Here is a 21215-nt window from a genome sequence, read left to right on the forward strand (position 1 = left end):
GGCTGCTCCTTTGGAGCATTGCCTCACAAGATGCTCACATTTCCACTCCCAGGGGAGCCCCCTCCCTGTGCTTTGGGTGTTGGCTCCTGTGCTGTAAATCGTGTGGGGGAAGCACAAAAGGCTTATCTGCCCCTCCTGGGATGAAAGGCAGCCACTGCACCCACCCTGCAGGAACCTGTCCAGCCACCCACCTCCACCTCTGCTCTGCCTGGTGCAATGAGAGCCCAAGGGGAGCAGCACCTGCTGGTCTGTGCCCATACAGGGCAGGACAACACCACGGCCACTGGAGCAGCCAGTGGTCTGGAAATCTGGAAGTCTTTGTCCCAGAACAGGGTGTGCAAACAGACACCCCAGAGCAGAGGCCAAGAACTGTCCCAGCATGTGTCAGCCTAACCCCCAAAACTGGCCAGAACAAATCACAGGTTTGCACATCTCAGGGTAAAGGCAGTTGCAAAAATAAATACCAGAATAAAAGGCATAAATCTATGACAAGCTGCATGAACATCACGACTGAAGGAAGGTTGAAGGAAGCAGTGAGCACAAGGAGAAATCTCTGCCCAGACCAGAAAGGCAGAGAGTGACAAATCATGTAGGCAGCAACCCAGAAAATGAGAGGTATTTGATAAATATTTCTGTTCAGCATTTGGGAGGCAAAAGCCAAAAAATACAGCATGTTATAAAGTAAAATATAATCACAATAAAACACTTTCGATCCTACGAGAGCTCCAGGAAGATGTTAGACAATAGCTACCGGGGTTAGATTTTTAAATCAGCAGGTCTGACACATCGGTGAGCACAGAAAGGAGCGGGGGAAGGAGCACCTGATTAGCTCCTGTGGGTCCCTGGGACTTCCCCCGGGGTCCCAGCACTGGCACAGTGCCTGTACCTCCATGGAGTAAACAGGATGTCCCAGGCTGCTCCAGCTGACATCAGCCCTGTGCTGAAACGGCCCTGACCGGATTTGGCTGATAAAGGTTTGAAATGGGGAATTATCATTAGTGTCAATTAGCACTATTTTATGAAAAAGAGATCTTGGCATATCTCTGTTCTTGGATTGTCCCTATCAGCCCCTCTGGTGATGTAAGCAGCTTGTGTAAGGCTTTTGGCAGCTCCAGCAGCTTGGAGTGAGCACGGGGAGTTCCTGCGCTGGAGATCCAGACACTGCAGAGCTCCCCAGCCTTGCTGCAAGCACAGCCCTGCTGCTCAGCAGGTGTTTCCTGCAGTGGGGATTGATCCTCAGCCCTCCACTATTTACCACCTTCTCCATTTCCCAGTGAAGGCAGAGCTCTGAGGCTCTGGTGAAGCCATCCTGGCACAGGTACCAGGGGCAGGCGGCACTGACAGCACACCTGGGCGAAGGGACTGCGCCCTGGGTAGCTGGGGGACAATCTCCCCTGAGAAAAAGATGCTTTGTAGGGAATGGACTGAACAGAGCTATCCAGGAGGGATCTGCAGCCTCCCTGAGAGCCAGGCCCAGTGCGGGGTTAGCACCTCAAGTGACAGGGAAACTGGCAAAAACCCACAGAAGAAGCCAAGGACCCACAAAGAACTGAAAAGACAGACTTTTAATGGAGAGAAATTCCTGGGACACCATCAATGCGAGCCAGAAAAAGAGGTTAAAGGGCTAACTTGATCCCAGCTTATTAAAGCTCTTTTTGATGTGATTAAATGTTTGGCAGTGCCTCTGTTTGGCAGACAAGGATGAGAGAGGGCTGTGGTTAGAAGTAAGGCACGGATTCAGTGTGTGAGCACCCTCAGAAACACCTTGTCAAAGCCTGCAGTGAGTTCCCCATCCCTGGCAGTGCTGTGGCCAAGCTGTGAGCAGGCTCAGAGAGACACAGCCCTGGACAAAATCTGTGCTGACAGAGCAGCCCCCTGCCATGGGCCCTGTCCTTGTGCCAGCCCTGCTTGGTGGGGTGCAGGCAGAGGGAGAAGCTGTAGATGGACTTTCATAACTATTGACATAACAGTCTCAGGGAGGGATCTGGATTTACAGCTGGCCTCTCCCTGCCTGGATAAGCCCTGTCCTTTATCATTTACCTGGAACAACAAATTATGCTCTCCATGGGCTTGTCACTTACTGGCTTTTGATGGACGCCTCTCCTAGGCAATTCCAGGTGAAGAAGACAGTTTGCTGCTGACAAGAAGCAGTGAGGAAAGCCTGGCTGATTAATATACTGTCTTTTTTGACATGCATGCTAGAGATAGAGGAGTGGATAAAAAGGTGATGATAAGCAGTGTGATTGCAGACCCACGAGGGAAATGAACAGATACTTCAAATTGGAGGCAGCAGAGCACAGCCCGGGCGACAATTAAAGATGGATTCTGCAATCTGTCCTTGTGTGGAGGCCACTGGCTTCTCTGTAATTTGGAGTGTAATTGGAGTAATTACTCAGAGCTCACCCTAAGGAGCATGATGGAACATCATTTTGGGTTGTTTCTCTCGCTGGTGATGTGACAGCTCCTTGTAAATCACTCTGAAGTACCTGAGTGTGATGCTGAAGGAACTGGGCACAGGCTGTGCTGGCCCCTGTGACCAGCCTGTGAGAATAGAGCAAGAGTCCTTCAGCAGCAGAGGTAGTGCTCAGAAATTAATTGCTGGGCAATTATTTAATTCATGCTCCTTTTTCCCCCTCAGATTTCCCAATAAGCATTGCTTGGCAGGCTGGGCTGCCTGTAATCCCTGCTCCACATTCAGAGCTGCATCTAATCCCTTCCACAGGCAGCTGCCTTTCCTGTTTTGTTCCCCATGTCCCAGTCTCAGCACACTTCCCTGTGACTCAGAGACGTGCCCTGGTGGTTCAGTGCTGCTGCAAACCATCCATCAGTGCTGCAGCAGAGGTCACTCACTTCAGTGAAGATGTCACAAGCCTGCCATGGTGTGCTTATTCTGTCAATCCCAGATACTGATCCATGGGCTGCTGCTGGCAGTGAACAGTCCCTACACAAGCTCTGTGGCTGCAGCAAGTCTGCAGCATCCCCTGCATCCCTGTCCAGCCAGAGGCTGGGCACTCCCAGCTGGCAAACCTCCCCAGCATCCCACCCAGAGAGCCAGCTGGGGCTGAGGCACCTCCCAGCTGTGAGCCACAGGCAGGCAGGCAAAGCAAAGAGGGTGAAGCCACACACCAGCCCAGGGAGCACAGGACATTTATTTGGGAGTAAGAGCAGAGCAGTGGGTTTTGAAGAGGACACTGGGGAGCCTGGGGCTAGAAGGTGCCCACACCATGAAGCCAGTGGGACAGCAAAGCAGGGGCAGGTAGACCTGTCCTGTCTCAACAGGTCCATCTCCAGCAAAGCCAAGAGCAGCACTGACAGGCATGAAGGTGTGGGTGATCCTGGGGGAGCAGGAGGATTCTGTGAGTATTTTGAAACTCAGAGGGCGGAAGGCTTTGTATTCCACGAGCAACAGGCCAGTTTCTGTGGCTCCTCTTCCCAAGGGAGGAGTTCAGCAACACTGGAAATCAGACTGTGGCTTTATGCAAGACTGGTCATGGCTGTTTATTGCTTCTCAGAGGCTCTGTAGAAATCCTGCTCCCTGCTCCCCAGGCTGTAGCCTGTGAGAAGCTGGTGTGCTGCAGCCCATGCTTCCCCAGGGTTCTCAGGGAGCTTGGACACCCCACTCCAGCAGGCAGGGAGCCCTTCTGCAAGGTGCCCCCTTGGCTGGAGCTCCTGGTGCTTCCCAGCACCGGATCAAGCACAGTCATTCTTCCCGGCTGTGGCAGGGCTCTGCCAGGAGGTGTTGATTAGCTTGGCAGGTTGCTAATTGCCAGGAAGGGCCAGTACAGAGGTCAGAGTGGCTGTTCTCTGGGAAGAGGAAGGTCAGGACAGCTTGGTTAAGTGTGTGGATGCTTGGGGAGAAGGGTTCCCACCAGTGCCAGGGCTGCAAAAACCCTGCTGCTGAAGCATGGCTCCCTTTTAAACTACACTGGTTCTGAAAAAACACAACCAAATGTCCACCTGTGTCTCACCTTGAATCAGCACTTCACATGCTGGAGGAAAACAAAGATCACAGCATCCAAGAAAGCTTCTCCAAGGTGCACTAAGAGAGCTGAGCCACAGCTGCATGGTGAGCTTCTCCTTGCCCTGTGCTCAGTAGCCACCAACACCTCTCTCCTCAGTTTTAATGTCTTTCTTTTTAAATTTTTTTTTTCCAAATCATCTGAAGCTTTGTTCTGAGGCTCCTGTCTCAACTTCATCTCAGCAAAACATGGAACAAATATCCATGCTCCTGATCTGCAGCACAGCCTCCTGTGCCTGTGTGCTAGGAAAAGCAGCTTCTCACCCTCCTGCCCAGGATTCAGAGCTGGAGAGGGTGGCATGAAGAACCTCACACACCCACACACCCATGTGCAAACCCATACTCACATACACTTACCCTCCCTCAGAGACTTGTTCCCTCTCCTCAGCCTAATGTTCTGTCACCCAGACAAAAGGGACACCTGACATTTTTGGCCAGGTGTTGAGTGAAGCTGGTCTCTGAGAGATGGTGAGGGTGTTTAAAGGCTTTTGTTTATGATGTCTGCTAAAGATAAGCCTTCAAGAAAGATGAAAGATGCCCTTTGGAAGCAAGAGTAAGGCAGGAATGAATGCCAGCCTTAAATTACTGTGAAAGCTGACACTACCTTTTAACATCCAATGTGCACAAAGACTGTGACCCCCCACACCTTGAAAGAAGCCTCTTGGATTATGGGCATGACCAATAACAACTGGAGGTAATTCCTGCCTCCTCCTGGCAAGTGCTAAAGTGACAGTAGGTATTGTCTTCCACACTATTGCTTTTCCCTTGGAGGCAGAGGTTCACAAGGTGTGACTATAAATCCATGCAGAAAGCCCAGCTGATGTTCTCCTAATGTGGAATAAAGAGTGGAGAAGAGGAGCCCTGGCTACAGCAAGGTCTGGGAGCAAGGAGTGGCCAATATTTAGGGCTTTCACCTGGCTAGGCAGAATAAAGCATCACTTCTTGATTTATTTTGCATTTTGGTTTATACTCACAGACTCGTGATGAGAAACCTTCCATGCAACACACATGAGAAATATTTCTTCAGGGCTAAAATTGTTTACTGGACTTGCTAAAATCAGCAGCAGGTTTTGAGTTTCCTCTGAGGCTCTCAAGGCTTTAAAGACAACACTGTTGGCAGGTATTTCACCTGGCATGAGTCTGAAAGAAGAAAAATATCTGAGGCCTCCAAGATTAACTGTCCTTTCTGTGAGAAACATTTATCACTGTTCAGTCTGCTCTCCTCAATCTTTATCAAATGCCTGTGACCAAACATCTTTGCTCTATCTGAAAGCATTTCTTCCTCAACAAACACAGATCATGCAATGCTCTCCCACACATACAAATCTCATGTTGCTAGAAAATTACTGTTTCCAGATCAGCCAGGAAAGGAGTTTTGCTGTCCCACTGTACTCTGTGGAACACGATGTACTGTTCCTAGAGGCTAAAACCTCCCAGGGGGAGGACATGGGGGCCTTAACAAGGGTGATTCTTCCCTCCATCCTCATCCACAGAACCCTAAAAAGCCCAGCTCCAGGAGAAGGGGTCTCCAGTCCTGAGAATCGACCCAGCCCATTCTCATCCTGGTTGGCAACATTCCCCAGCAAGAACCACCCCAAGGCCAGGAGGGCATCATGGACCTGCCCAGAGGATGTTCCTGGGAGCCAGGAGCCACCTGCTCCCTTTCCTAACAGCAGTGCTTAGAGGGATCCCAAAGGCTTGGCACTGGCACCAGAGGGCTGGGAATGAGCTAAGAGTCCTGAGGCCAAATTTTCTCCTAAAGCAGTAAAACACCCTCTGGTTGTTTCCAAGGGGTATGGGACAGCTGTGACCCACATCTCTGTCCTGCAGTGGGACAGTGCAGAGGGACAGGAAGCAATCTCACAGCCTTTCCTGCTCTATTCCAGCCAGGCAACAGAATGGAAATGAAGGGGTGGAGGGGGGTGTGTGTGTTCTTCTGTAATTAGCTTAGTTTGATCAAGGACAAAATTGGTGCAAGCAGAACTGAAGGAGACCCATCCCAAACAGCACCAGGGCCCTGCACTCAGTGTGGGAGCTGGGATGGGACACCCAAACCCTTGCACACAAGCCCAGCACAAACCCTGCTGGCAGTTTTCCTGCTACACTGAACGGGGAAATGTAATGGCAAAGATCCATGTTTATCCGTAACTATGGAAAAAACATATTTCTGTCTCCACCAAATATCCCCCCCACCCCACCCCTCCCCCCAAATTGTTGCAGAGGTTTATCCAGGAGCTGGAAGGTAACAGGACGCCTGGTTTTGTGGCAGGGCTGGGTATGGCTGTGAGATCCCTGGAGGTTGTAGGAGACACCAGAGATGAGCAGCAGACAGAAGCTACGTGCATTGGATACAATACCTTGGATCTTCTTTCATCCAGAAAATAAACTATCAAAGATTTGCTTGAAAGGGGCATTTCCCTTGCTATTGATACTTCCAGCTGTAGAAATAACAATATATTTCCAATACTTGTTTGTTACAGCGGTTTGCAAGGAGAAAAAAACATTGCCAGACTATTTCCAAGGCAGCAATGAAACAGAATTAACAATATTTGATAATATAAAAAGTAAACTACAAGTAAATAGTTTGAACTTCAGCAATATTTGCAGCTGATAATGATAATGTTCAACTGATGAGATGCTATCCTAATGACACACTCAAGGAAAATGAGGAGGGATATTTGCTTCCAGCTAATTGCTGAGCCTGTATACCGTGCAACACCACAAAGCACATTCTGAATAAATCATCATTTGATCTTGAAGGTTATGCAACAAAACTTTTCAATTGCCTTTTCTCATCATCAAAAGAATTTTGGGATTACAGAGGATAATTCATTTTTTCAGCTCTGAGAACATGGAAAAGCAGAGGCGTGCCCTGACAAGCCAGTTATCTGTGTGCTTTGCCATCTGTGACAACCTGAGCAGGATCCCAGCTCAGACAGTTCCTGGTGTTGAAGGGCAGGGATGGTGGCACTGGGCAGAGGAGCTGCCAGTGCTGGAATCCCACTAGTGCTGCTGCCCAGTCCTGGTGTTGGGCACACTCCAGAGGATGGGCAGGGGGAAGCAGAGCAGCCTTTGGCATCACCCTCAGCCCAGACACCCACCCACCCACCAGAGCTCAACACAGCTCCAAAGCCAATCAGGCTGGTGCAGCTCCTGTGTCCTGCCCCAGGCAGCTCCACCTGGCTGTGGGGCAGCAGCTCCTCCCTTCAGTGCCCACTGCTCCCACTCCACACTGCTGAGCTCTCTGTGCCACCTTGCAAAGGATCATTCCTGTGCACCACCAGCTCCTCATTGCCCCCCCCCCCCACATCTTTTTCAGCACAATCCATCATTCCAGCATAAATTCTATCTCACCTGGTGTTGCAGCTCTGTTTGTACCACACAAAGCAGGTGTTCCAGAGCAAAGGCTCCCCTCTCCTGGGGCCAGCACCTGCAATCTCCCCTGCCAAGCTGAGCCTCTTGGCTGTACGTGACTCAGCTTTCCTCACAATGCACCATACATTTTTTACAAGGATGGTTAAAAATATCACAGTTTGATCTTCCTTATGAAAAAGACTGTGGCATCGAAGAGAGAAATTAGAAAAAAACAGGCAAATTTGGTTCATAACTAAAACTGGACAGCAGCAGAGCACAGCACTCTGCCAGGAGACTTCCTTCACGGCATCATGCTGCTCCCAGGGAGCTTCTGCAAACAAAACAAATGGGCTCAGCTGTTCTCCCCATATCTGGAATTTGGAGAAATTAGCATGCACTTTACTGTGTTTTACAGTCTGAGCCCAGATGGTGTGTAGGAGGAGCCCTGAGAGCCCAGTGCATGCCCATGTGGTGGGCAGTGTGCTGCTGGGACCCCAGGACATCACTGACATCCCAGTGTCCTCCCACAGCTGACAGCTGCAGAGGGTGTCTGCAGGGTGGGCCCCATGGGACAAATGCCTTCCCTGGGCCTGTGTGGGTCAGCCACAGGCTGTCCTCCTTCAGCCCAGCCCTTCTGCTGGCCACAGCACTGATTTAGCTGTGGCAGGCCCACGCCTGCTCTGGCAGGACCAGAAGGTTGCTATTCTACAAGCAGCTATAAAGGGCTTGAGCACTAGGACAGTATCAATTGTGGTTTTCTGACAATGGATCCACAAAAAGCAAAGTTATTTTGAGAAGGGTAAATGTAGCCCAGACCATGATATTTAGTTCATGTCTGCCCACAGCCCTCCTGCTCTGCTGAGCACGGTGGCACTTCAAACTCCACATCTGTCCTGGATGGTACTTTGGGGACAGGGCACCTTTGCTTTCTAGTGTTGCTGCTCCTCCAGGAGGAATTCTGGCTGCAGGAGATCTCTCCAAACATGCTCTGCCACCCTCCCATGCCACTCTGGGCACCTATATTCATCCTACCTGCTGCTGCTACAGGCATGTCCCCAGCATCCTGCACCACATCCTTCCCAGCCTGCACAGGATGCTCTGGGCTCCTGCTGAGCTGCCCACACCACCAGAGCAGGGTGGGCATCACCCCCCTGTGAGGGATGTGAAAGAGAAACTGGGAAAAAGACCCACATCACCTCTGGACACCTGGCTCCAGGTCAGCCTCCCATACCCTCTAGTCTGGGACTTTTGGGACTGGAAGCTGAAAAGAGAGCCAGAAAACCTTGAAATAATTCTAGGACCCATGTTGGACAGTGGTTTCTCAGCCTCTGCTTCTTTTTCACTTCTAGAATCAGGACAGTGTGGTCCCTTTGCAGGGAGGCTTGGCTGAGCCAGGCTGCAGAAACTCAAGGGCAGGAGGAGCAGCAGAACTGCAAACACCAGTAACTTCATACTGGAGACCAGAGAGTCATTTTTCAGGATTTGCACATGGTGCTACCAGCCCAAATCCAGCTGGCACATTTATTCATTAAGAACCTGGTACTGTGTTTTTATAACAAATGTATGATTGCCTTGGCACTTGCTACTCAGCCCAGCATTATTTAAAGTCTTCCCTTATTATGATTATTTGATAATGCAGTCTATTACACACAGCTCTTCAGGGAAGGAGAACATGAAACACTGCACATTTTATATCCTCTTTGTTATTTGCAGGTAAAAGTTCACCAGAGCAATGACTGGTAAAAAAAATTTAGTGGCATCTGCTGAAAAATTTTTGAGGCATAAAAGTAAATGACTCATGATAATATATTTCATTGCATTTGCCTTAATAATGCTGACTTCTTCTATTTCCTATTTTTACAACATTGGCTGCTTCAAGAATGTGAAACACAGTTTCACTGGAGGCAGTTTGCTGGACTCCAGTTTCTTTTCCACCATATGGAATTTTCTTCTAGATCTGTTCCTGCATCTTTTCCAGGTAAGATGTTTTTGACTTGGAAAATTTACTATCTGGTAAATCTTACATCAGAAAAGTTTTCTCATCCTTTTGCCTAACTTGGGAATCAAACTGCTAGCTTGGGGTTGCCAGCCTTTTCCTTTGACACTGTCACAGGATTGGCATCCTCCTTGCCTTGTGCATAGGTGTTACAGTGAATTGCCACTATTTAACTGGAACACACTCCAGCCCTGCTGGACTCCAGGCTCTGCTGTTTCCCTTCTGCAGAGTGCAGTGGTTTACAATGCCATGACATCTTCACGTCTATTTCAATTACTGAACAAAAATTGCTGCTGGATACCTTCACTTTCTGTAGCACTAAGAGCTCCCTGAACTGCTGAGCACAGATCCTGCAGAATTGCCAGGTTTTGTTTGCTCCCAGGAGAGGGTGTGAATGTTGCTGATTCTCCTCAGCAGCACCATCCTTGTCCATAACCTGAAGGCTGCTTTAATCCCAGCTCAGCATTAGTGGCAGGTTCTGCCATGTCACCATTATACCCTATTTTCTAGATAATGATTTTTATTACAGGACCATCAGCTCAGCTGAGCATCTTTTACCTGGCCAGCTCTCCATGCCCCCATTCCACAGCTGAAGGGCTGTGCCCATTTATTTTTTCCCTACTGCTACTGATGTTTTTAAGCATTCCATAAAACTCCCCTCTCCTCTGAGCTCAGCAGATTATGCTGCAAGGAGACATCTTTTCTGTGTTCCCAAGGTAGCCAGAAAAGTCCTCCAGCACAGAAAAGAAGAGAGTTTGAAAGGAAAAAGCATGCAGGAAAACAAATACACCTGTGCTCTGACACATGGCCCAGAGCCCCATTTGCCATAGGGCATCCACAAGTGATTTATTCCCTAAACTGATACTGTCCTCAGGACCTGAAAGTGTCCATTTATCCTGACCAGCTCCAAGAAGGGGATGTGTTGTGACAAAGGCCACAAACATTTCAATGCTGCAAAATGCACTAAGAGCAAGAGGTCTGTGGAGACAGTTCATGCAGTGCCTTCTGAGAACAGGCTCTGCTGGCAGCCTGTGGCTTGCACAGCTTTAGGATTTTCCCCAACAGGGTCACAAATTGCTGCTAAATGATGGCTGACCAGGAGGAGAAGCTGGCACTGGAGCTGTGACATTGGGACAAGCGCCTTGCCAGGGCTGAGTGGTGCCAAATCCATCAGGAATGAACACAAAGGTGCCCATCTGTTGTTCCAAGGAGAGTTGGAACCCCAGGGCATGGTTTTCTACCTGCCACAACGGCAACATCTGCCTCAGGAAAAACATATCTGGCTCTCAGGAACACCCCACAAACTGCTGAGCATCCCCTCACTGGTGAGCAATGCCAAAGCCTCCTGCAGGTCCAGACCTGTGGCTCATTCTGACAGCTCCAGACTCTGCTTTGTTACAGCTTTTTCTTCAGGTAGGTAAATTGTCTAAATTAACACTGAGACTTTCAGTACAATACAGCTAATGCCAATGAGGTACCTCAGGAAGGTAATTTGCTCCAAGTGCTTCCCTTGTTAGCAGCTGATTAGTGAATAAATAATTTCCAGAAGAGAACTGGACAAAGCAAACCCTGCTGGCAATGAAAAGGCTATAGGACCAGGCAGCAATTTCTTTGCAATTAGTAATTAAATCTGCAAAGGCTTGTGATGGTCAGAGACAGAGATACTAAAAACTTGGTTAAAATATCTACAGGTGCTGGGGAAAGTGTCCCTCCGTGGGTCTGCAAAGCTTTTGAGGAAACACTCACAAAGCATTGCAGCAACCTAATAAAATCTGTATTAAAAGGAAAAGCAGGCAGTTGCTGACCTGTGTTCCAGGCTTACTGCTTTCTTTTTTTTTTTTTTTTAATGCCATTTTCTGTGTCCCTCAGGACAGACTTCACGCTGCCCATGGCTCTGTTGAAGGCAGAGGGGTGGTTCTGGCCCCTGCCTTCTCTGCTGCTGCCAGGCATTTCTCAGCAAAAGCAAAATAATAGGTTGGCTTTTTATTTTTTTTTTTTTTTTGCTTTGTAAAGTCAGAAACTCCATCTTAGCACTGAAGCCCGTTGTTAGGCTTTGTGTTATTCTTGGCACGTTGACCGAAGTGCGCTTGGTATGAATAGCACAGCTGAAAAGTAAATAATGTATCCTCTGGGATCAGCCGGGAGGGAGGGAGGTGATATTGCTTAATGGAGCACCCCAGTGCCTGTTTGGGTTAGGCTCACAGTAATTGCTCCCTAGGTGAGTTTATACCAACAATTGATTATTTCAAATGGGAAAGAAGTACAAATGAGTAAGAGAATAAACACTGATGGTGTTATGAAATGCAGGAGAGGAGAGCAAAAATCTCATGCAGCTCCAGCACAGGGCTGGAAGCAAAGCTGGGCAGAAAATAATGAATACTGTTTTCTCTATGTGCAATTTCTCATGAAGGCTGAATGGCATAAGAAACTGAATTTTTCCCTAAAGCTTAAGCTACAGAGCTATTTTCCATAGCCCAGTCTTCTACAACGGAGACCCCTTTGCCTCCCATTTCCTTCTCCACCCTGGGTAACCACGGGGCTCTCGAGATGAGCAGCACTTTGCTGTGAGCCAGCAGGTGAGAAGACAAGGAGCAGGAATGTCTGATGGAGGAGCTCTGGGCTGAGTAACCTTAGGATAAAGCCCAGCATGTCCTTGCAGAGATCACTGCAGCTCTCCTGTGGGTGCAATGTGCCCCATCCCTCGCCACCAGCCTGTGCTGGTGGGACTGGTCTCCTGCTCCCCACAGTTTCCCCCATTGCTGTGTGTCACAGCAGCTATGCCACACTTGCCACTCACCAAGGGCTGCCTTGAGCCTGCTGCATCTCCAGAGGGGCTCCAACCAACCCATAACCAGGCTCTGGAGTCTGCAGGTGCCCTTTGCTAGGCAGGGGGCCAGTGCCAGCCCTCTGGAGACCAGGAGCTGCCTGTCAGTCCCAGTGCTGCTGCAGGGTCACTACAGCAAATCCCCAGTCCTCTTTAATGGTTTCTGGGCATCTTTCACCATGATTGTGCTGGCAGCTGCTAAGGGCTGGTTGTCCTAGCCTTGGACCAGCATCACAGGACCAGGAGAGGATGCTCAGGTCTGAACTTGTGTGCCTGGAGCAACTCCTGGCTGAGGATGGGCTGCAGCAGGAGGGTGCAGGAGGGCAAAGAAGGGCTGGGAAGGAGAGTCCTCATTTTTCCAGGAACGGAAGGAAATGCCGACTGGGTACTTAGTCCAGAACTGCCTGCGGGGTGAGGGCTCGTGGGCAGGCAGTGCCCCGGGGGTGCACAGCGAGCTCTGCTGGGAGCAGCACCCTGTGAAAGGGCTGAGCCGGCAGCCCACGAGCCAGCCCCAGGCTGCCACGGCGCTCTCTGCGGCTGAGCTCATTAGTGCCTGCAATCAGCAGGGCATGAAGGGGAGATAATTACACAGGGAGCTACGTGCGGGTCTATAAATAGCACGGCGCGGTGCTCGCTGCCCGCGCTGCTCGGTCCGACCCGGGCTCCGGACGGGGCTGGGCTCTGCAGGGGCTGTGCCACGGGGCTCTCCAGGCTGCCGCGGGAAAACCAGCAACGCTCGACTAAATGTTGCATTTAACTACGCTTTTCCTAGCTGGAAAAAAAAAAGAAAAAAAGAAAAAAAGAAGAGATAATTTATTTAAAAAAAAAAATACCTAAGCAAAAGGTTTCAGCCTTAAGGCCATAGTGGCCACATGTAGGTGTTCTCCAACATAGAATAGAACCTGGGACTTCATAGAGATGGAGAAACGCTCCCAACCCTATGGAGAGCATCCTCTGACTGCAGGTAGAGGGCACAATGCCTGGCCCAGCTCCAGGGATGGCTGTGGGGCAGGGAGAGAATCTAGCCCCACATAGTCCTGCCTCCCAAGGTGTGACCTGCAGCATCCATCATGGTGCTTTTGGGCCAGCCCTGACACTCACAGCCACCCCAGAGCTGCTCAGTCCCTAGTAAAGGCCACTTTTTTTCATCATCCCACCCCTCCCCTGTGCTGGTGACACAAGCAGCCTGGCCTGTATTTCCAGCATGGCCATTTCCAAACTGATGGCAAGGTTCTGCCCTGGCATGTGAAGCCCCTTGTCTCACTGGTGCCACCAGTGAGACCTGACCAGTAAGCACCAGTAATCCTCCCCATCCTTCAGGGTGCATCATCACAGTGCATCACCTGCCCCAGATCCTGCCCCGCTGCAGCCTCCAGCAAGGCTGGCTGCCTTGCCTTGCACAATGAGGCTGGATCACCTTGTTTTTGGTGAAAAATGTAAGTCTAACACAGCAGGGCACTGTGTCTTTCCCTCACCTTTAATCACTACTTTGCTGTTCCCTCCCTGGGGATGAGAAAGTACTTACAGACAAGGTTTTGTGGTATTTGGAAATTGATTAGTTCAGCACAGCAGAGAGGGCAGGGTTCAGGATGCAGCTCATACCACAGCCTGCTGCCTCTGCACATCAGTTTGAGGGAAGAGAGCCTCTCTCCCAGCCATTCATGGGCATGGGGGAAGGAGCCCAGGACACTCCTGGCACATATGGTATGTTATTAGGTTAAGCCACAATCAGGTGCCCACACCCCTCTCTTGCACATGCACATCACACAGATGTACACATGGGGTGCAAAACAAGCTGGGCTGGGCTGGAGGTGGTTAATGAGCCATGCAGTCCCTGACACAGACCCCTGCAGGGCTCACTGAGGCAGCATTTATTCAAGGAACAGTGTGCTCAGCCTGCAGCTCACTCATCCACAGCACAGGCAGTTCCCAGCTCCTTCCAAACCAACCCTGCCTAGAGTGGTGATGATCTTTAAAAATCCAGCTTGTCTATTTGCATTACTCACATGGGACAGATGTGGGATAAGCTATGTGGGGCACCACACTCAACTGCCCAGTAGATACACATCAGCTACTTTTTAGTCATGATAAGAGCAGGAAACCTCCTATTGCACAGGACTTCAGTTGTGCCACAGAAAAACAACCGAGCATGTCTGACATCTGCAGCTTTATTCTCATATGAAAGGTTAAAGGCAAAGCTAGAAAAATGAATCTATTGCTACATACTCACTGAATACTTCTAGGACAACACAGAGCAGTAAAGCTTTTATTGCTAAGAAGAACTAACAGAAGCCTTGAAAGCTTATCTAGCATTCATTTTTTGTTTGTAAGCAACCCAATTTGAACCTTTTCAGTCTTTAAAGCCCTCTTGCCTTTCTGGAATGTTTCAAAAGGAATATGACCTGAGGACAGTGTCTGCTCTCCAGAGGGACCAGACCAATTCTCTGCATGAGGTGCAGAACTGGGCCACCAAGGAATGACAAATGAAAACTGCTTGCTGGGGACTCCTGCCGACCATCAGACAAGGCAAAGCTGCACAGCACCCAGGCAGCTGGACCCTGCCTAGGGCAAAAGCAGCAGTCTCTGATGGCCCCTCATCTGTCCCCATGCCCCAGCAGCTGAGGCACAGATGGACATCATGGATTTCATCAAGCAGAGCCAGGAGCTGAGCCCTGGACACAGTGGCTGTAGATGTCCTGTTCCAACAGCTGAACTGCCCTTCCTCTTGGAGGGTGAGGCTACAGGCAGTAGGATATGGAATGCTCCCTGGATTATGCTGGATCAGAACTGGTCACCCTTCCTGAGGGATTCACAGTGCAGCCAGTATGGCTTTGCAGGTCCTGCTGCAGTCAGAGCTGCCCCTTGGGGCAGTGGGTGCCTTAATCTTCAGGGATTGGGGTATTGCAGTTCCCATGGTAAATTCTGACCTCCCCCTCACACTGGAAGTACTGGTCAAACACATCACTGTATCCATGGTCCCTCCACCATGTGCAAAGCTGTCGGTTCCACGTGCAGTCAAGCACATGGAAAAGCTCTGGATGCTCCATCCCCACCATAGTGAAGAAATCCTGGTCCCCAAGGTGGCCCTTGAAGTGGTACTTCTCTGTCAGCTTCTGCACCATGGTGGGCTCCAGCAGCTGGTTGTAGAGCTTGGACTGTCTCATGGCTTCCAGGTTCAGGAGCAGGACACCACTGTTGAAGCCTGGCAGCCCATCAGGAGGGGGCTCCCCCACTTTGGTTTGGGGGTTCTCACGGCGATACTGCCAGAAGGTGTGCCTGGAAAGAGAGGAAGAACAGGCACAGGGATGTCAGGGAGTGCAGCCTGAAGAGCAGCCACCTCAAGTCTGGGCAGGTCAGGATCACAGCACAGGATCTACCACCCACCCAAAGGGATCTCAGCATGCTTGCCTTCTGTCTGGAAGCACCCAGCCTCTCAGAACAGCCAGTGCATCACAGGCTGCCTTTTTCTCCATCCCCCTGCACAGGATATTGCCCAGACTTCAAACCACGCTGCTCACCACCTCCTAAAGCCCCTTTTGTTTCACCAGCATCATTCTGGTGAGTCAAGTGGACACAAGATCATGTGACTGCTCACACGGCTGTGCAGAGACAAAACCACATCCCCAGTGCCTTGGGTGAACCACCAGAAGTGTCCTAATTTCAATTACTTAAGCAAGCAGCCCAGAAATTTGTCTTCTTTCTCAGTCCTGTGTCAGAGAATACATACACCATACATACACAGGCTGCTCCCACTTGCAGGAATTGAAATAATCCCATGCTATTCCCCAAGCAGCTGGATCTGACCCTCAAAATTGCTGCCATTCAGTCTGAGTGTCTTCTTCCCTCAAACAGCATCCTCTGCTGCAAAGCTGAGCACCTGAGAGCAATTTGAGCCTGTTGTTTCAGAGGAAAGCAGGAGGGACCTGTGACCCCCACCACCATCTCACAGTCCAGGCCTGTCAGCACTGCTCTCTCCTTCCAGCCCTCTCACTTAAGGTAAAGTTATTTTTTTTTACACCTTGCTGTGAAGATGTCAAGGAGAAACACTCTTAGAAAGAATAAACCAAGACTGCCACTGGTTCCTCTTCAAACCTATCAGACACCATCCAAGTCTCCATGAAGCTCGAGTTAATGAGAACTTGTTGGTAGATTTAGCACCCAAATGTTTAAAGTGGTCCAATGCTTGGAAGCTGGAGCTGGACTCCATCAGATGTAAGAAAGATGCAGGGACATTTGCCTCTGGGAAAGCTCCAGAGGCAATGCTCTCTCACTGCAAGCATTTACATTTAAATTTTTTTTCTAAGAAGCTGTGTGGGGCTCCCAGTTGCCCAGGCACTCTTACAGCTTGTACAGATATCAGACTAGCAAATCCATCCTTCTGGACTGTGCTCTGGATCAAGGTGACTGCCAGGATTCAACAGCCACCAGCAGAATTATCCCAGCAGAAAATGTGGCTCCATTAATGATGCCAACTGTGAATATCTTTTTAATTTCCTGATCTGCAGAACCACAAGCATCATGCAGCATCACTTCCTTAAAACTTTCCATTAATGCACTGATATTTCCCATTTCATTAAGAGTCTTTACACCACTCCCTTTCATGTGATTCAGAACAGAAAGGGTTTTTACAAGTGCCAGTTTTCCATGGAAGGAGGCTCAGTCTTGAAGCAGTTGTATCCACGCTTACCAAGGAAGGGGGGTGGAGGATGGGCTGGCTCATCAGAGCTCATAGGCAGCAGTGTTTGTTGAATCTAAAGGGTGGGGAAAGGATAAAGGGCTCTGCCTCTGCAAAGAGCAGCTGTGTCTTGAGGCAAGGACAACTCATGGATGAGTTGCTCCTTAGAAAAGGAACATTCTCTATGCAGCAGTATAGGGAAGCTCAACTTGCAAAGACAAGCACCAGCCATGTGCTCAGATCAAGGGAATGGCTCAAGCCCACCTCTGCATCCTCTGCTCTCTGCTTCTCCCCAGCAGTGGCAAGAAAGCCATCCCCCTGCCCAGAATGTACTGCTGGAAGCTGGCAGGAGGGAGAGGGTAAGCAGTGCCACAAAGGGGAGCACATTTCCAGCTCCACAGCAGAGAAGCTGACTCTTTTCACATTCTAACCTGCAACCAAACACATGCTGCCCAAGCTAAGGGACAAGATTACAGCCACTGCAAGCAGCCAGGATAAAAAAACTGCAAGCACCCAGGCCCTTGGCATTGCCAGGCCATGGGGGGCTAAAGCAAATCTGTGTCCCATGACTGAATTTCCAGCAATGCTGCTCCCCAGATGACTCGTGGATGGCTGACAGCATGCCCTTTCCTACAGGAAGAGGAGGCATACTGACAAGCAGCAATTGTTCAGCCCTTCCTCCTAGTGCTGGCTGTGACAGGACTGTCCTCCCCCAGCCCTCTGTGGGGTGTGGGGCAGGCAGGGAGGGCAGGGCCATCCGCAGGGAGTGATGTGAGCTGAGATCCAGGATGTGATGAGCTGCAGGTGGCTCCGCAGTGCCCATGATCTGGGAACCTGCTCACAGCTGAGCACAACCTTCCCCTGCTGGGCTCAGGCCAACCAAGGGAAAGGTATCCTGGCAGGGCCACTGGCAGCTGTTTAGATAGGCTTTTTCTTGGCTTTTGTCTTTCAGGCAGGTTTTGGTACAGTTCTGTAGGGGCCAGGACAGAGAAGAGCATGGCTGAAAGTTAAGTCCACCCAGCTAGAAGTGGAAGAAGTGATGAGTATGAGAGCATTGTTCTGTTCAGAGGAGAGGGGGCTGGCAAAACACAACAACCAGCCAAACAGCTGACACAGCCTGTACCCACTACACTCTCTCCTGCCTGACATCAACCCTTGGCACCCACCTCAAATTTTGGCAAAACATAATGGGAAAACTCCAGGGGCTGGATGAATGTGCTGTCAGGATGTGCCCTTGTGACAATCATCAAGGAACTGAACTCCAGCTGGATGCAGTGGAAACGTCTCCCTGACCCAAGACCCTGGAGTGGCCAGGACCTCCCAGGGAACAGGCAGCTCAGCAGGGCAGTGTGCCCTCCTCTCTGTGCCCCCAGCACCAGACCTGGGCAGGAAGGCAGCCGGAGATGCTGGCACCACCAGGATGAATCGGGGCAGGAAGCTGTTAGCCAGGAGAAAGGGAGAATAAAGGAAGAGAAGGCATGGGGGGCTTTTGTTAACTGCTCCAACCCATGTAGATGGGAGGGGACAGAGGTGACCTGTGGCCCCAGACCCCGTGCCACAGTGCAGGGGAGCTGAGCAGGGCCTGCCTGCCTGCAGCCCCAGCAGGCTCTGCTTTGAGGAGCTGTTTATAAACAGAGCCGGCGTGTGCTAGGAAACATCTGGAGAAGAGCATTTCCAAGCATTCAAAGGCCAGGCCCAGGCAGGCCAGATAAAAAATGCTGCTTCCAGCAGGACTTCCCTTGCTGGCCCAGCACAGGGCGCTGCAGCCGCACCTCCCCTGCCTCGCAGCCCCGCGGCCACAGAGCTGCCATCCCTTCCAAACGCCTCACTGGGGACAGCTGCCAGGACACAGGGACCACCCCACCCTCCAGCTGTATTCTGTAGGGCCTTCTCCTGTTTTCATGTGCAGCAAGGGACAGAAAAGTGGGGGAAAGACTTTGTCCAAATTTGTGAACTTCCACTCATTTACTTCAGTCCTCGGTTATGGGACAACTTCATGAGATTGAGCTGGAAACCTCTGGTAAAGAAGCAGCGTGCCTGAGCTGGCAGGAAAGGCAAGATGCAGGGGTTACTGCCAGCTGGGAGACAAGTGCTCAAAGCACTTGCCCCACAAGCAGCAGAATGGGCTTGTGTGCCTATACCCACCTGATGTTCTAGAGGCTACAACCCTGCCACACCAGCTGTGCAGCTGCCACTGGGCTTGCTGCTGAGCACGTGGATCTTCCCCATGCATCCACATCTCCAGGAATGCCTCCCCACACAGGCATCTGGGGGATCAAGACACCAGGTCAAAATGACATCAAATGAAACGAGATGCCAGCCCAGACCCAGGGTGGCTGTGGTTAGAGGATGCTCCTGGAAGGCTGCAGGGTGCAGCCAGTGTGCACTGCATGTGCCTATGCAGCATGGTACCCAGGGAGGAAGACTGCATGGCCTCTCTCACCAAAGGGGAAACAAAGCCAACAGTCATGGGATAAAGCCACAAAAATAGGGAATCTACAAGTTTGGATGCAATAAGCATCCCAGAAAGAGCTCCTTGCTGGAGCTCACTGATTTGCTCATACCTCTTTCCAAGGGCTGCCAGTTTGGGCAGCTGTCTGCAGAGCAGGATGGGCAGCAGCAGCAGCAGGTCAGTACTGAGGATGCATTTTGTCAGCAAGCCTCTCTCACAGGGATCAGAAGCTGGGGCACCTTGAGCCCCATTCAGACAGGCATGAGGCTCCTGGAGCAGAAGAAAAGCATGGGCTGCCAGCCATCCCTGTCTGAGCCATGCCAACAGCAGCCCTGCCAGCCCAAACACCAACTAAAACAACAAGTGCACGCTCTCCTACCTCAAATACGATGTTCAGCTCCTGAGCCAGAACACAGATGGCTGCTGGTGTTATCCCCAGCTGCAGGCATGTGCCCAGCTGGCAAACACCACTGCTCCTGTGCAGTGAGCAGTGAGGCACAAGTGCACCTTGCTCCCTGCTCCATTTGCTGCCAGGACTCCCTGGGGGGCCAGGAGAACATGGCACCTGGCTGTGGTCCCACCAAGCAATCCCTGGCTGAGCTGCACACCTGGTGGTGCCTGGGACCTGGTCAAAGAGGCAGATGGGATGGGAGCTGCAATGTGAAGTATGTAGTGTCCTGATGGGGACAGGGGATGTGCCTGAAATGGGAGACAGCAAAGGGGAGACCCTGATAGCAGCTTCTGTCCTGCCTGGAGTATGGGCACTGGAGAAGGGAGAGTAATGGGAATGAGGGCATGGTCCACTCAGGGTCCTTCATCCTTAGCATGAAGAACACAACCAAAAAACTTCCCTGCACCCTTCTCCTCTTGGCTAATCCTCACTGTGGCAGGCAGTCAGCTGTCAGTCCCTTACCATCACTGTGTTCAACTAAGATTAACCCTCAGGAAAAGGCCAGCTCCCCCTTCTCCCTCTCCTCCTACCTCCAAAAGGCATTGCTGCAATGAAGGTGGGTCCTTCCAAGTTTCTGCCACACAAAGGGAGGCACCCACTTGGGGCTGCACCCAGAGCAGCACCCAATCCAGCTCCCTTCTCCTGCCCTGGCAGCTGGACCTCGGCCTGGTGAGCTCAGAGGCTTTGCAACAAAGCAGCCCTTGTTGCTAATTGCTTATTTTCCATGTGCCATTGCTAAACCCTCCAAGGAGCCAGGGCAGCAGGTTCAGTATCAGCCCACTCCACAGCACCTTAGCTGAGGCTGAAGAGTTTGTGTAATCCAGGAAATCCCAGCTCCATGCCTCTCAGGAGCACCACGTACCATGTGCAGTGGCATCACCAACACAGCAGTATCCCTTGCCCTGCAGGGGAAAATGTCACTGTGGGGCAAAACAATGCCAATTTCCATCCCAGGACAAAGGGCAGGATCTGTTGGTATGCACACCAGGACCATCTTACCCTTCTCTGAAAGGTTCAGGGTAAAGGTCCAGCTCAGGCATGGAAAATACTGATGAAGCAACAGACTGTCCTTCAATGAGGACATCAGTAATTCCCTAATAAACTTCTCACGTAATGTGCAAATTATGTGCTGGTCTCTACCACAGCCCAGCCTGCATGCCAAACTTTTAAAAGGCCTGTATTTAGAGCAGCAAATTGATTCTCAGTGCTGACATTTCTGTGTGGACTTAGTCCAAAAATGGGAACTTTTTAATAGATGACAAATGACAACTTGTGAACACAGCTTGTGAGCAAAACCTTTCTGTGGGACAGATTTTCAAGAGTGGCCCTCCTCACCACCAAACATTTGTACAGCCCACGCCAGTGCTAAAGTCATCCTCCAAGTAGAGGTGGGACCATAAACCCCTGTCTGGGTCACATCAGTTTCCTCCCCTCTATAGATCAAA

At 50.6% G+C, this 21215-nt stretch overlaps 3 protein-coding genes across 9 annotated transcripts in view; 2 read left to right on the plus strand and 1 right to left on the minus strand.

Moving 5' to 3' along the window:
• OPA1 (OPA1 mitochondrial dynamin like GTPase) overlaps positions 1-21215 on the plus strand; it is a 399390-nt gene that overhangs the window by 362200 nt on the left and 15975 nt on the right. The gene's annotated exons all lie outside the window — the stretch shown is intronic.
• DLG1 (discs large MAGUK scaffold protein 1) overlaps positions 1-21215 on the plus strand; it is a 434654-nt gene that overhangs the window by 74684 nt on the left and 338755 nt on the right. The window lies entirely within an intron of this gene.
• Positions 14343-21215, minus strand: part of XXYLT1 (xyloside xylosyltransferase 1) — a 32252-nt gene continuing 25379 nt past the window's right edge. For both annotated transcript variants that reach the window (XM_079315726.1, XM_079315727.1), the window contains one exon: positions 14343-15468. In XM_079315726.1, the coding sequence (XP_079171852.1) occupies positions 15072-15468 (397 nt within the window). In that variant the 3' untranslated portion in view covers positions 14343-15071. The remainder of the gene's footprint in view (positions 15469-21215) is intronic.

This window comes from Erithacus rubecula (genome assembly GCF_903797595.1).
Source record: "Erithacus rubecula genome assembly, chromosome: 11".
Lineage (NCBI taxonomy): Eukaryota > Metazoa > Chordata > Aves > Passeriformes > Muscicapidae > Erithacus > Erithacus rubecula.